The sequence below is a fragment of the Heterocephalus glaber genome, unplaced genomic scaffold (genome assembly GCF_053883595.1).
Source record: "Heterocephalus glaber isolate CG9 unplaced genomic scaffold, H.glaber_assembly_v1.0 deba00000676, whole genome shotgun sequence".
Taxonomy (NCBI): domain Eukaryota; kingdom Metazoa; phylum Chordata; class Mammalia; order Rodentia; family Bathyergidae; genus Heterocephalus; species Heterocephalus glaber.
Window position 1 is genome coordinate 1,193,264 of NW_028258156.1, and position 14,147 is coordinate 1,207,410.

The window sequence follows — 14,147 nt, forward strand, 5'->3', positions numbered from 1 at the left end:
TGCTGGTCCATCAGATCCTAAGGAGCACAATGAAGGCTACATCTCCTTCCTACCTATTCTGCCTACCATGGGATTCTAGGAAGCTAGAAATAAAATGAAGTTAGACTGAAATTGTCCTGCCCACATAGTATTGGTTACACATTTCATGGGGCCTGGTACAAAATGCTCTTTTATGAAAATTAAAAGCTTCAACTAGGTGATAGCAGGACAGTAAATCAAGCACAGCCTTTCTAGCATGGAGTGGAGTCCTGTGAGGCTGCACAGGTTTTACACCTTGAAGCTGGCCCTGAGCCTGACATGTCCTAACTGCCCTCCTGTATTCCATCAGATATGAGATAAGGTCACGACAAGGCCTTTACTCACATTCAGGTTGGAGCTTGCATCGGGTTGCTAAGAAATAACCTTTAGGAAGTCTATGGCGATATATCTTCAGTGACCACTAAAATAGCACTGGGATGGGATTTAGAAGACACCAGTCTTTGGCCTTGTTCTTTGTTAGATATTAATTAGGTTAAGACCCTAGGCTAACTGAAGAATGCCTTTATTCCCTAGTTTCCTTGGTTGGGTTGACTTACAACTTTGAACCTTCAGGACATGGACTCCCAGGGGCTCATGATTGTTATGGGTGTTTGGTAAATGATCTATATTATATATGGAATAAATACAGCCAGCTCCCAAATAATTTGTCTCTTCTTCATATATATGACCATTTTAAGAGATAAATATGTTGTGATTAACACAAATATAAATTGATTTAAAACAGGGTTGAATTACAATAGCTTATTACTGTTTTCAGCATCAGGGAATCACTGACTATACTAGATAAAAACGTCTCCCCTTTTGGAGTTTGTATTCATGCAAAGAGAAACAGAAGAATCAATATTCTACCTCTCATTGCTAATTTGAGTTCCTTTCCCACAGTGAAGAGACTGATGATTCATGCCTGTGAGCAAACAAACGTGTGCACTACAAGCAGACAAAATGAACCTTTCTATTTGTTTTTAGAATATTTTTCAAATAAAAGTGAACCCCACACCCAAGATTTCTTAAAAGCCTGCCACGTCTTCTGGGGGAAGATCTTGGATGAAATACTGACTAACCACAAATGGAGCTTTGCCTGCCATACTTTTCTCTTCAGTGAGAGAAACCAAAATGATAGAAACATTCCTGAAGAGCTAGAGAAAGCACCAACTTTCACCAACATGAACTATTTTCTCCATACTTGGTCTTTGCTTAAAGGATTCCAAATGTCAAGCACATCTGTGTTCTTGTTTTCTGTAGCAGGGCTGGAGTTTTATGTGGTATCTGCTCATCAGTCCTCATCAGTCCACTATAGTATCAGTCACAGCCAACATATATCTGGGTTACCTATGTGTCAGCACTGTGCTCACACGCTACAGAGCTCCTTAAGTAATTCTGAGTCAGTGTGAACAGCTTTCTTCATTTGCTAGCCTGAGGATCAGCTACTGTAAAGTGCCAATACTAAATGCAGTCATCCCTCTGTACCACAGGGCATTGGTTTGAGGACCCCCTACAAGTACCAGAATCCATGGTAGTTCAAATCTTTTATACAAAATGATATAATATTTGCATACAATCTCTGAACATCCTTCTGTATGCTTTAAAATATCTCTAGATTATTTATAATACCTAATACAATGAAAATGTTCTATAAATAATTATTGTACTGTATTGTTTAGGGGATAATGCTATGCATATACTGTTCAGTACACATGAAATCTTTTTTCAAATATTTTGACCTAAAGTTGGTTGAACCTGCAGATAGAGAGGGCAACTATATTTTAGGATTTGCAGGCCATATAGGGTCCCTTTTCCTGGGACTACTCAACTCTGCAATTGTAGTATGAAAATGCTCATAGCCTCTACTTAAACAAACTGGCATGGCTGTGTTCCAACAAAACTTTATCTACAAAGTAAAGAGTGTCCCTGTTCTAAAACTGCAGGACAGATTTTGACTAATTTCCCTACCACAGGAACCTAAACTTTTTCTGTTTAAGGACAACTTCTGCTTTGCTTTCCATTATTCTTTAAAATGGGTTTCCTGACACATAAACTATTTTTCCAGATACTCCCCGGGCTTATATTATTCTAATTAAACAAAATTTTACAGATTTCCCCATTTCCTAAAATTTTCAAGTTGTTTGCTTTCCCTCATGTGAAAACAATGGAAAAGAATTTCATTCCCCCAACCCCAGTATACAGTAATGTGCAAAGTTTAAGTTACCTGTGAAAACCTTAGTGTTGCAAGGTCATCAAGTCTTTCCAGTATGAAGGTACCATGGCTAAACTTCAGTGATAACTTCCAGGACCTGGATTGATGATTTGTAATCAGAAATATGAGGTTTGAAAAAGGGCTGGGTTTCATTAGGTACGTTTTTTTTGTTTTGTTTTGTTTTGTACAGTATATTCAATTTGGCACAAATTTACTAAACATTGACTATGGGCCAGTCCTATGCTGGATGCTAGCATTAGTTTCTGTCCTCAGGTTTATAGTCAAGTTGGGGATAAAAGAAATGAACAAACAGTATGACCAGAACAATAACTGCAGGGGTAGAGGAGATACACAGAGCCTTCCCTAACTCCCTAAAGCAAAATATGACCCCTGAAATTTCAGACCTGAAGAAGGAGAAGAAAGCCAAGCCAGGAGGAGTCGGGACAGTATTTCAGGCAAAGGGAAAAGAAGTTGCATAGGCTTGGGGAGTGAGTTAGCAGGTGAATCAATACAGAAATGAAAGTTCAGTATGACTGGAACTCAGAGATCAAGGCAGTGAGTAGTGATCCAGGGAGGCAGGCATGCATTAGAGCTTGTAGAAGCACACATTGGAGGATATATTAGGCAGGCTAGATTCCTTCTAAAGGTTTCACTGGGGCAAAGGATGGCTTTAAGCAGGAAAGCAACACAGTAGGGTAAGTAAATGCTAAGGTATGAACAAATAAAAAAATCAAGAGAAAGCTGTAATGTGCTTCTTCAAGTAGGGGTTAGAAGACCTCAGGTGGCTAGCTTTGTTCCTTTCTGAACTACAACACCAACGATGTACTTCTAAGGACTCATTTCTTAATGACTAAAAAAATCAAAGGATCTGGTTGGAGCATGATCTTGTGAGGTTTGGGAGATATCTGATGTTAATGTTCTAAGAGGACCCTACAAAGTTTAGAAAACAAGGAATGAGGTATCAGAATTCCATCTTTTAATGAAATAAGGTATTATATGCCCATTAGTAAAAATATCAGGCATAGAAACCTCAGAACTCAAGGATATTAACATCATACGTCAATAAACCATATCCCGGAAGTAGAAAGCTACTTAATCAGAATAAAGGTCATTAACTACTAATCAGGTTAACAGGAAGTTTCTGCAGTTTCCTGCCTGGAGTATGATTCAGAAAAAGCTTGCCAAAAAGAACTATCTGCCAAATTTTAAAAAATACAGATAACTGAGTTCCATTTCAGACTAACTGATTTGAACCTCTGAGGCTGAGGATGTGTGTTTTATAAAGTGCCTCAGGTTTTCACACGTGCACCTAGGGTTGGGTTATTGCTTATTTTTAATTGATTAGCTTTATTGAGGATATCACTGACATACAATAAACTATGAATATTTACAGTGTACAACTGGAAGCTTTTCACTTATCACTCACATAATATATCAAATATCTATCAACATGAACACACAAACACACACAGACACACACACCTGGGAAAACTATGGTTATGTTCAAGAAAATGAATACATCCAACACCTTGGAAAATTCCCTTGAGCTTCTTTGTAACCTCTGCCTAACCACTGATTTTGAGAAATAAGATTACAGTATGCCTTGGTAGAGATTTTAATGTTTGGGGTTTACTGCAATTCTTGGATCTCTTGGTTTACAGTTTTAATCAAGTTGGAAAATTTCTGGTAGCTATTTCTTCATATATTTCTTCTGTCTCATCTCTCTGGGGGCTCTAATTAGATGTCTATCAGACTGTTGGAAGTTGGCCCACCATTCACTGATGCTTTTTTTTTTTTTTTTTTTTGGAACCAGGGATCGAACTCGGGTCCTTGCGCTTGCTTAGCAGGTGGCGAAACCACTGAGCTAAATCCCCGACCCCACTGATGCTTTTCTGATTTAAAAATTTTCCTTTTATTGATAGTTTTTATTTCTGTCTTTAAAAGTGGTTTCTTTTGGAATTGTTAGTGTGCCATTACGTACTATGTTTTAATCAGTTTTTTTCATCTTTAAAAGTTTGATTTGGATGATTGAAGTTTGATTAAGCGCCTCTGTGTGGCTTTGCCATCTTTCTGTCTCTTCCTCCTTCTGGAGGCCAGCACATCCCAGGTAAAGGCTATTCCTTCATCATGGGTCCTGGAAGCACGACACACAAAGTAGAGCTCCAGTCACCCTATGAAGAACATGTGAGAAGTAGATCTTTTTTTTTCAGTCTACTAACCCAAGATTTAACAGTTTGCACAGTTATGAGACAAACATCATAATGAAGCGAGATTCCTTCACATTTTGGTTTTGTTCAACAAGTCATCTGAGTAATAATTTTGTGATCTATAATAATATTTTCATGTAACTGCTCAAGTGTAAAACTTCTCCGAGCTCTCTATTTTCATTGTATTTTACTTTATTAGTGTATCTTTGTGGTACACAATAGATGTACTTGTTCTGGGGAGTTGGTAATTGTACATAACATATCTTGATCACTTTTTACATCTTTGCCCCCTCTCTAACCTCTCTCCTTTCCCCTGATCTTCTTCCTCATCTCCAAAAAGTCTGCCTTTTTGTTTTCTACCATCTCTTCTTTATTCTACCCTCTTACTTATTTATATTTTAGGTTTCTCATGTAAGAAAAACTATCGAATATCTAACTTTCCGTGTTTGACTTATTTCACTTGAAATTATGATCTCGAGTTCCATTCATTTTTCTGAAAATGACACATTTTATTCTTTACAGGTTAATAATATTTTATTGCATCTATATACCATATTTTCTTTATCCACCATTTGTTGATGGACATCTGGGCTGATTCCAGAGCTTAGCTATTGTGAATTGTGCTGCTATAAACAGGGTGTGCATGTATCACTATAGTATGATGTCTTTAATTTATTTGGGAAGATAACCCAGGACAGATATAGCTGGATCAAATGGAATTTCTATTTTTAGTTTTCTAAGAAATCTCATACGGATTTTCACAGTAGAAGGGTTCCTTTCCTCCATATCCTCACATGCATTTGTTGCTTTTTATGTTCTTGATGATAGCCATTTTGACTCAGGTAATATAGAATCTCAAAGTTGTTTTGATTTACATTTCCCTAGTGACTAAAGATGATCAACACTTTTTCATGTACTTACTGGCCATTTTTACTTCTTTTGAGAAGTGTACTCAGTTCATTTGCCAAGTTTTTAATTGTTTTTCATTTGTTTTCTGGTTTTTAAAAATAGTTTTAAAAATATATATTCTAGATATTATCCTTCTATCAGAAAAGTAGCTGGCAAAATATTTTTCCCATTTTACCAACTGTCTCCTCACTCTGTTGATTGTTTCCTTCACTATGCAGAAGCTTTTTAGTTCCATGTAATCCATTGATTCTTGATATTATTTCTTGTGTTATGAGAATTCTGTTTAGAAAGTTCTTTCCTGTGCCTATGGCTTCAAGGGTTTCCCCTACATTATCTTCCAGCAGTTTCAAAGCTTCTGTTTTTATATTTAGGTCTTTTGTGTTGATGGTAATACAAAGTGAGAGATACGGATCTACTTTCCATCTTCTGCCTGTGGATAATCAGCTTTCCCAGCACCATACATTAAAGAGGCTGTCTTTTCTCCTATGTATGTTTTTGACCTCTTTGTCAAAAATCTGATGGCTGAAGGTGCATGAAATTTCCTGTTCTGTTCCATTGGTCTACATATCTATTTTTGTGCTGATATTATTCATGGCTTTTTGTTGTTGTTGTTACTGTAGCTTTTTAGTGCATTATAACTTGAAGTGCAGAGCTGTGAGTCCTCCCACATTGCTCTTTTTGCTTAGAATCCCTTTAGTTATTCTGGATCTCTTCTGGTTCCACATAAATTTTAGGATTGTGTCCATTCTCACTACTCCTGTTCAACAGAGTACTCAAAACATTACACAGAGCAATCAGGCAAGAGAAAGAAACAAAAAGGATACACATAGGAATGGAAGAAGTCAAATTACTTCTATTTGAAGATGATATGATCCTTTACACAGAAGACCTTTAAAAAAGCTCTATTAGAAGACTCTTAGAGCAGATAAACAAATTCAGCAAAGTGGCAGGCTATAAAATCATCACACAACAATCAATAGTTTTCTCGTACACCAATAAAAACCCACTGAGAAAGAAATTAGGGCTGTAATTCCATTCACACTAGCTTAAACAAATTAAATACCTAGGAGTTTACCTATCCTCCCCTCAAAAGGTGAAAGACTTTTATAATGAAAACTACAGAACTCAGAAGAAATTGAAGAGGACAGTATAAAGTGAAAGACATCACTATTCCTTGATAGGCAGAATTAATATCATCAAAGTGGTCACATTACCAAAAGCAATGTACAGATTTAAAGGAATCCTCATGAAAATACAGCTAAAGTTCTTCACATAACTAGAAGAATACATCTTTACTGTCATGGAAGGCACTGAGATGTTTAGGTTGTTTGTAATCACACAGTAACAGAGCCAAAGCTGACAGATACATACAGTGGTCCCTTAGCATCCACAGGAACTGCTTCCAGGACCCCCCGCCCCACCAAAATTTAAGGACACTCAAGTCTTTCATAAAATTTGCATAGAACCCATGCACATCCTCCTGTATATTTTCATCTCTAGGTTACTTTTAATACCCAATATAATGCAAATACAATGTAAATAGTTGTTCTACTGTATTGTTTAGGAGACAAGGACAAGAAAAATGTCTGTAGATTTTTTTACTACAGACACAATTTTGTTTTCTAATATTTTCTATCTGTGGTTGGTTGAATCCATTGATGCAGAACCCGCTGATAAAGAGGGTTGACTTTGTTGTCATGTCTTACATGACAATAAAGATGTATTCCTCATGTGTCCTTCGTGGGTTGGCTGCAGCTTTATTTTGTCAACACACACACACACACACACACACACACACACATATACACAGAGCCCTTCTCTTTTTTTCTGAACTCAATTTATACACCAAAATGTGCAATGTGATGGTTAAGCTTAATTGTCAACTTGATTACATGAAGAGACTTCGGGAGAGGTGAATGGATCATGGAATGGTATACTCACCAGTGGATGACAAATCCACTGAAGTTCCTAACTGACTATGCTGCTAGGAGGCAGAGCCTGCTGGAGGGCCAGTGGGTGTGTGCCTTGGAGGGTCTGTCTCTCACTGGCACTCCTCCCCTGGGCTCTGCTTCCTGGCTATGATGAAGTGAGCACTTCCACTATATCTTTCTGCCATGATGTTCCTGCCTTGTAGCCAGCCAACCCTGGGCTGAAATCTCTGAAACCCTGGCGTTGGGTATTGTGTCCCAGCATCAAAAAGCTAATACAAGCAAGATGACATCTACTGTCATTCACTTCTATTTGACTTAGAAACTCAATGAAAATTGGAAGTGACAGAGCATTAACTGGATAGAATCATAATAACTGAAATAAATGGAGGAAAACATCCAGGAAGCAAACATCCAGGTATTAATTGCTAAATAATTACATTGCTATTTCAAACTATATGTATTATTGGTAATAATGCTGTTTATTCTAGGAGTAGTTAAGAGTATGTGTATGGATAGATACTCAATACAATACAATTCACAGGTGATATCTGCATATGTCACTCTTACTTGGGGGAAAATAAAATAGTTCAACAGCAGCAGGAACCCAGTAGGTCAAATTGTGTGTACATTGAAACGTAGTTATGGGTGCCAGGAAATTGAAGGCAAATTCTTTGAATCCTCAGAGTGGAATGCTTCAGTTATCCACAGACTCTTCTGTTGTTATTTATGGAGGGGGAACTGAAAAAGCCCTTCAAATATTGCTCAACAGAAAGAGCTGTAACAGAGCGAGCTAGGCTACCTTTGTAGTAAGCATCTTAGTATCCAGAATGTACAGGTCAGGTTACATTCATTTCTGCAGAGAACCATATAATCCGTTTGGCACACATACCCACCCTCCCTCCCACACATACCAATATAACTTTATAGGCAGTTGCAACCTGAGATGTGCCTGTGTGAATCGTGAGAATTGACTAGATGTGTAGTTACATGTAGCACTCATGCTTTTGACTCTGAAGACTTTCTTTCATTTCTTTTTTAAAAATTGAAATGAAGTTCACATAAAATTAACTATTTTATTTTATTTTTTGCAAAATTAACAATTTTAAAGTGTACAGTTCTTCAATATTCATCCATGATGTAGCAGGTATCAATTCCATTCTAATTATGGCTGAACAATATTCTATTGTATGCCTGTATAAAAATTAGTTTATCCATTCATCTGTTGATAGACAGTTGGGCTGTTTCTTCCTTTTGGTTCTTGTGAATAGTACTTTTATGAACATTTGTATGTAAGTGATTGTTTGAGTATCTGGTTTCAATTCTTTAGGGTATATACATAGGTATAAAATTGCTGCATCTTAAGATAATTCTGTTTGATTTTTAGAAGAACTGTTGGGCTGTTTTTCAGTCTGTGCCATTTTACACTTCTGCCAGCAATATATGAGAGTTCTAATTTCCATATCTTCACTAACATTTGTTATTTTCTCTTTAAAAAACTATAGCCACTCTAATGTGTTGAGGTGATATCATTGTTGTTCTGATTGCATTTTCTTAATGACTAATGATGTTAGGCATCTTTTCCTGGGTTTATTGGCTATTTGTACATTTTTGGAGAAAATTCTTTTCAAGTACTTTGCCCAGTGTTTTTTTTTTTTTTTTTTTTTTTTTTGAGCTTTGGGTGCTGCTCTGGGCAGCAAAGACCAAAACCCCAGAGCTTGCCGCACCTTTTATTCAGTACATCCGGAGAAACAAATGTAACAAATGAAATGCAGAGAGTTCAGTACCGCACACCGGGATAAACAAGGTGTAAAAAAGACTGGGGGGCGGTGGAAATCCAAGAACAATGAGGAACTATGCAGATGAAGATTTGGTTCCTCCCAGGATGTCTTCTGCTTGTGTAATCTTGTCCTGGAGAATCACAGCATCAGCGGATCACTGAGGTCTCAGTTGTGACCGGAGGCCAAAATGGAGTTAGGTCTCGAAATGCCATAGGTGGCCTGTAGCCTTGCCCAGTTTTTAAATCAAATCATTTTTTTGTTGTTGAATTGTAAGAATGCTTTATGTATTCTGGATACTAGACCCTTTCTGGAGATACATTTTTCAAGTGTTTTGTTACATTCTACATATTATCTTTTTGATTTACTGACAATGTCTTTTGATACACAAACTTTAAATCCAGAGCGAGTCCAACTTACCATTTTTTCTTTGTTGTTCATGCTTTGGTGTCATATCTAAGCATGACAGGCAAATACAAGGTAATAAAGATTTACCTATGTTTCTTCTTAGAAAGGTTTTCTTCTAATGTATTAACTCATATTTAGGTAGTTGATCCAGTTTGAATTAATGTTGGGTAAGGTACGAAGGGGTCCAACTTCATTCTTTTGCTTAATTAAGGAGCTCGGTTGTCCCAGTACCGTGTGTGGAAGGAGTCATTCTGTTCTCACTGAACACTCTTGGCACCTTGTCAAGAATCGGGTGACCATAGATTCTTGGATTTTTCTTCAATTCTGAGGATGGATTGGATCATAACCTAGGAAGCAGCTGAGCATCTCTCTGCATTGAGTATTTCCTCACCTTCCCTTTCCTCTCTCAACACTCCTGATTTGTTGCTATATACTGAAGATAATCTTATGTGCATTCAAGTCCTTTGAAATACATTACTACCACTGACTGAGTATTTGTTTCTAAGTGTGATCTTAGGTCTATATTGCATTTCAGCCACCAAGGAAAATATTCATTGCAGATAAACCATTACGCTATGGAGCGATCAATGAAAGGAATAAACCTTGCTAAATTATATTACAATAAGTAATGCCATTTTTCAGGATTTGGCGTTCAATTTTTAGAGTTTTGTATTTGTAAATATATGAAGACTCTTGCTTGCTTTACAAGATAGCACTGACTATGGCATCTTGTCACCCACCAGTATGTGGCTTAAAGTCAGATCTCAAGTCTAGTTCAAGTTCTACCTCCTTTCTTTTCTAGGTGAACGTGAAAAAAGTTAACTACCGTCCATAAACCTCAGTTACTCATCTGTAAAATGAAGAAAATAATAAAATCCATCCACAAAGTTGTAAGAACCAAATGAGATAATGTACATGAACACACTTTATAAAGGGCTACATAAATGCGTTACTATTAGTGGGGCTTTAATTCAACACCAGTAGTAGTTGTTTTATACTTATGTCATTTACTCAATATGGAACTATGGTGAAACACGATCCAGGTACTATTCTGGATAAATCTGTGAGCAAGAGATACAAGAACTCTCCTCATTTACTGATCAGAAGCAGGAAATAAAGCAGCAAGCAAATCACTGAAGATGACGATGCCACACAGCAGAAAGTTAGTTACACAGGGGATGCAAATAAGAGGGCCTGGGGGAAGATGGACCACTGAGGAAGAGCTTCTTAAAGAGGTGATATTGGAGCCAATATCTGAAGGACAAGAACAGGATGGGAAGTTCTTGAGGAAGAAAATACCAGGCAGAGAAAGCCAGACATGACATGCAAGTCAATGTAGGTGACAAGCAGAGTCAAGGATCAGGAAAACGCCAGTTAAATCCTGTTTGACAACTTTATTCAATGACTTTTACGCATCAGGCAAAGATCCATTCCAAGTGTTCTGAATGCCAAAACAAAAAAATTAAATCTCTGTTATTAAAAGGATGTGCAGGGGCCGGGGATTTAGCTCAGAGGTTTCGCCTCCTGCTGCTCAAGTGCAAGGACCTGAGTTTGATCCCCGGTACCAAAAAAAAAAGTATGTGTGGTTTGTGGTTTTCCACCTGCTTGTTGTTTAATACCCAGCGTGCCATACTCATGTGTGCTATTGCAATGTCACCAGGAATGCATGTTCACGATGACAATCTCACAAGTTGAAGCTTTCTTGCTGTTTGGTTCTGCACAATTAGGAAAGTCTCCTTTTTGTTCACTGAAAATTCCAAAGCAAGCAGAACTCCTTTAATATGCCTGGTACATGGCAGGCTTTCAAGGAACAGTGAGATTTCTTTTAAATGTCCAATAGTAGATTAATGAGGCAAGAGCCATATCATTAGCTCTTTGATATGAGCTAAACAGACATCTCTGATAATAGAACAGTCAAGGAATCAATAACAAATGCAATAATAGTAAAACACTATCTTTCCCCTCAATATTTGAGGGGTCCAAGTCAATGGAATGTTTTTTGAATAGGTTTAAACAATTATTTCACAAGTACAATTGTCTGTTTTAATATTATTCCCAACAAAGGTTATTTAATCAACATGTAATGGGCTCTATAATGATGTTCCAAGGGAGGATACAAGAGATAAAGGGATATTTCCTGAAAAAACAACACAAACAAAAAAAGACCAAAGGAAAACAGGACAAAAACACATAATCTGAATGAGATAAGAAGAAAGAGGTTTCCAAAACACAGTACACCAAGAAAGTAAAGTTGATTGGATAATCTTAATATGACTGCAAAGTGTAAATGAGGTATCTTAAATTTAACCTAAGGAAAGAGTTGTATTTTGCAAAGATTTTGCTACACAGATATTAATTGGAGAGTTGTTTTTAATATGTAAAAAATAGTGAATTATCTTAAACATGTAGCCACAGGGGATAGTTAATCCCAGTGCATCCATCCAATCGACGGATGTTATACAGCCATCAAAAATGAAAATTTTATAAAAAATTACTTGGTAATCTAGAAAAATGTTCAGAATAAATTACAAGAGAAAAAATAGCTTTTGAATTGTCATATAATGAGAAGCCAGGGTTACTGCATTGTTAAGAGTTAAGCAAAATTCAATTAATTTCAATGAGTGAGAAACTTTTTGCAGTTATGTCTGAGCTGAGGGGTGCAGAGTGGCATGGGGTCTGTTCCTTGGGCAAGGATCTGGGTCCCTGCTTTTGCTGAAGTTGTACCCTGCTCTGTCTAACTCCATGGACTGTTCCTTTTCTTGTCTTTGCTCTGTGATAGGCAGAGTCATTATTTATTACCCACATCATCCACTCTAAAATCTATGGGTGCAGCAATTTTCCTGAAGATTAAGGGAGAAGGGTAAAGTGAGACAGAAAGGGACAGCTCCCTCAGAGCTCCACCTGAATGCTCACACCTGAGTGTTCCACATCTGTGTTCTTCCTGTTCCTGGCCTGACCCTCCTGAGGCTCCAAGCTCTTTTCTGCCTCCTTCAGGTTCCATGTATATATGTGTATATGTATATGCACACACACACACATATGGACACACACACACGCACACATCTCTGAAACATAAGAAATAAGGTAGCTTTTACTTTTCCTCCTTTCTTTCTCATACCACACCTTGAGGGCTTTCTCTTTCATAAATGACCTGTCAAAATATCTTTTTCCTAAATAAAGTCTTACCCACCCAGGAGGATTGTTGTAATCTATTATGGAATTTAAATATTTTAAACGCTAGGCAGATATGCACCAGGATTATCTCAATAATGTCAGATTGAAGATGATTAACAAATATCTTTTAAAATCTAAATTTTCTAATGGGCATACAAAGAAGATGTAGTAGTTAGCTATTTGTGTAAGAATAAAAAACTAAAAATATTTAAAATGTAATTTAAATTTTAGAGGTACTGTCCATCAAATATGTTTACATATATGTAGACATTGGAAGGAAATCATGTCTCTGTGCAGTGCATTATAAAAACCCTTATTCTTATCTTTTTTTTGCTAATTTGTATCTTCTAATTATTAGTGAGCATATATTATATAACAATAAGATTAAAGAACACATTTTATTATTTTTACTATTAATGTTTACAAGAAGCAATGATCTAAAATCAAAGTTTAGTTTAAAAAAAGCTGGAGTTGTTTGGGATAGAAAGTGGGAAACCCTGATAATTCAATGGAAATGTATTCTAATACATAGGATGCTATTTCACTGCATGCCAACTGAAAATAAAGTTACCTATTCAAATACCTACACTCTCTCTGCTGACTGAAGAACATCCTCACTTGGCATGTGGATCCAAACTCTACCCGCACCAATACTTTCTAAGTGTTCGAAACTTGACAACTTTTTTTTCATTACTATTCAGGTACAATACAGTATTCAGTATTCAAGCATCATAGTCAGTATTGAAACCAAACCTTCAAGTGTAAAGTAGAGGTGTGCGAAAGCTAATTCACTCACTTTTAAAAGTGTGAATAATACTAGGGTTCATGGAACACAGCCTTGTCTTCCTGTTCAGACCCAGGCCCCTGTATCAGCTGCGTCCTATGGCTGGGATCTGGTTAGAGATGCCCATCTTGAGCCCCAGACTCTACTAATCAGAATCTGCCTTTCATGAGCCCCCAGGGCTGGTGGGAGTGTGAAGGTTTGGGTGCTCCCCTCTAGTATTCCATGGTCTCCAATTCCAGGCTACGTTCCAGGGCTGGGCAGGCAGGAAGCCTGCAGTGTCTTTTACAGTGTAAGTGTTACACATTCAGGACAAACAGAGATAGTGAGAGAAGAGCACTTCATTCCTCATCTTAGTTAATATTCTGGGCTGGTGAACTCTACCTAGAATTGACTGATTCAGCTGTCATCTCTCATCATGATCCAAAACAGGAGAAAAGAAAAAAGAGTGGACTCTTCCTGTAGAATTTTAAGAAGAGTGCATAAAATTTCTCTCAGCTTAATGATTTCCTTGGGTGCTGCTGGAAGTCTCATATAATCCAGCTGTGAGGGAAATACCTTCCGTAGGTTCCTCAAATAGCAATTTTTAACCCCTAGTCTGCATCAGAGCTACCCGGGGGGCTGATGAAAATTTTGGGTGTTAGTCTCCAGCCCAGAATATCTGACTCAGTAGGCCTGGGGTGGGGGCCAGAACCTCCATTTCTAACAGGTTTCAAGCAAAGAAAATGC

General features: G+C 37.3%; 1 protein-coding gene and 1 long non-coding RNA gene across 8 annotated transcripts in view; one reads left to right on the top strand and one right to left on the bottom strand.

The window, feature by feature from the left end:
* Nucleotides 1–14,147, bottom strand: part of Chn2 (chimerin 2) — a 336,463-nt gene that overhangs the window by 67,410 nt on the left and 254,906 nt on the right. For 3 of the 7 annotated variants that reach the window (XM_087206590.1, XM_021254085.2, XM_021254086.2), the window contains one exon: nt 2,246–2,330. The exons of the other annotated variants lie outside the window; for them this stretch is intronic. In XM_087206590.1, coding sequence (XP_087062716.1) covers nt 2,246–2,330 — 85 coding nt within the window. The remainder of the gene's footprint in view (nt 1–2,245; nt 2,331–14,147) is intronic. 7 annotated transcript variants of the gene reach the window in all.
* Nucleotides 1–14,147, top strand: part of LOC110348101 (uncharacterized) — a 31,069-nt gene that overhangs the window by 14,595 nt on the left and 2,327 nt on the right. The gene's annotated exons all lie outside the window — the stretch shown is intronic.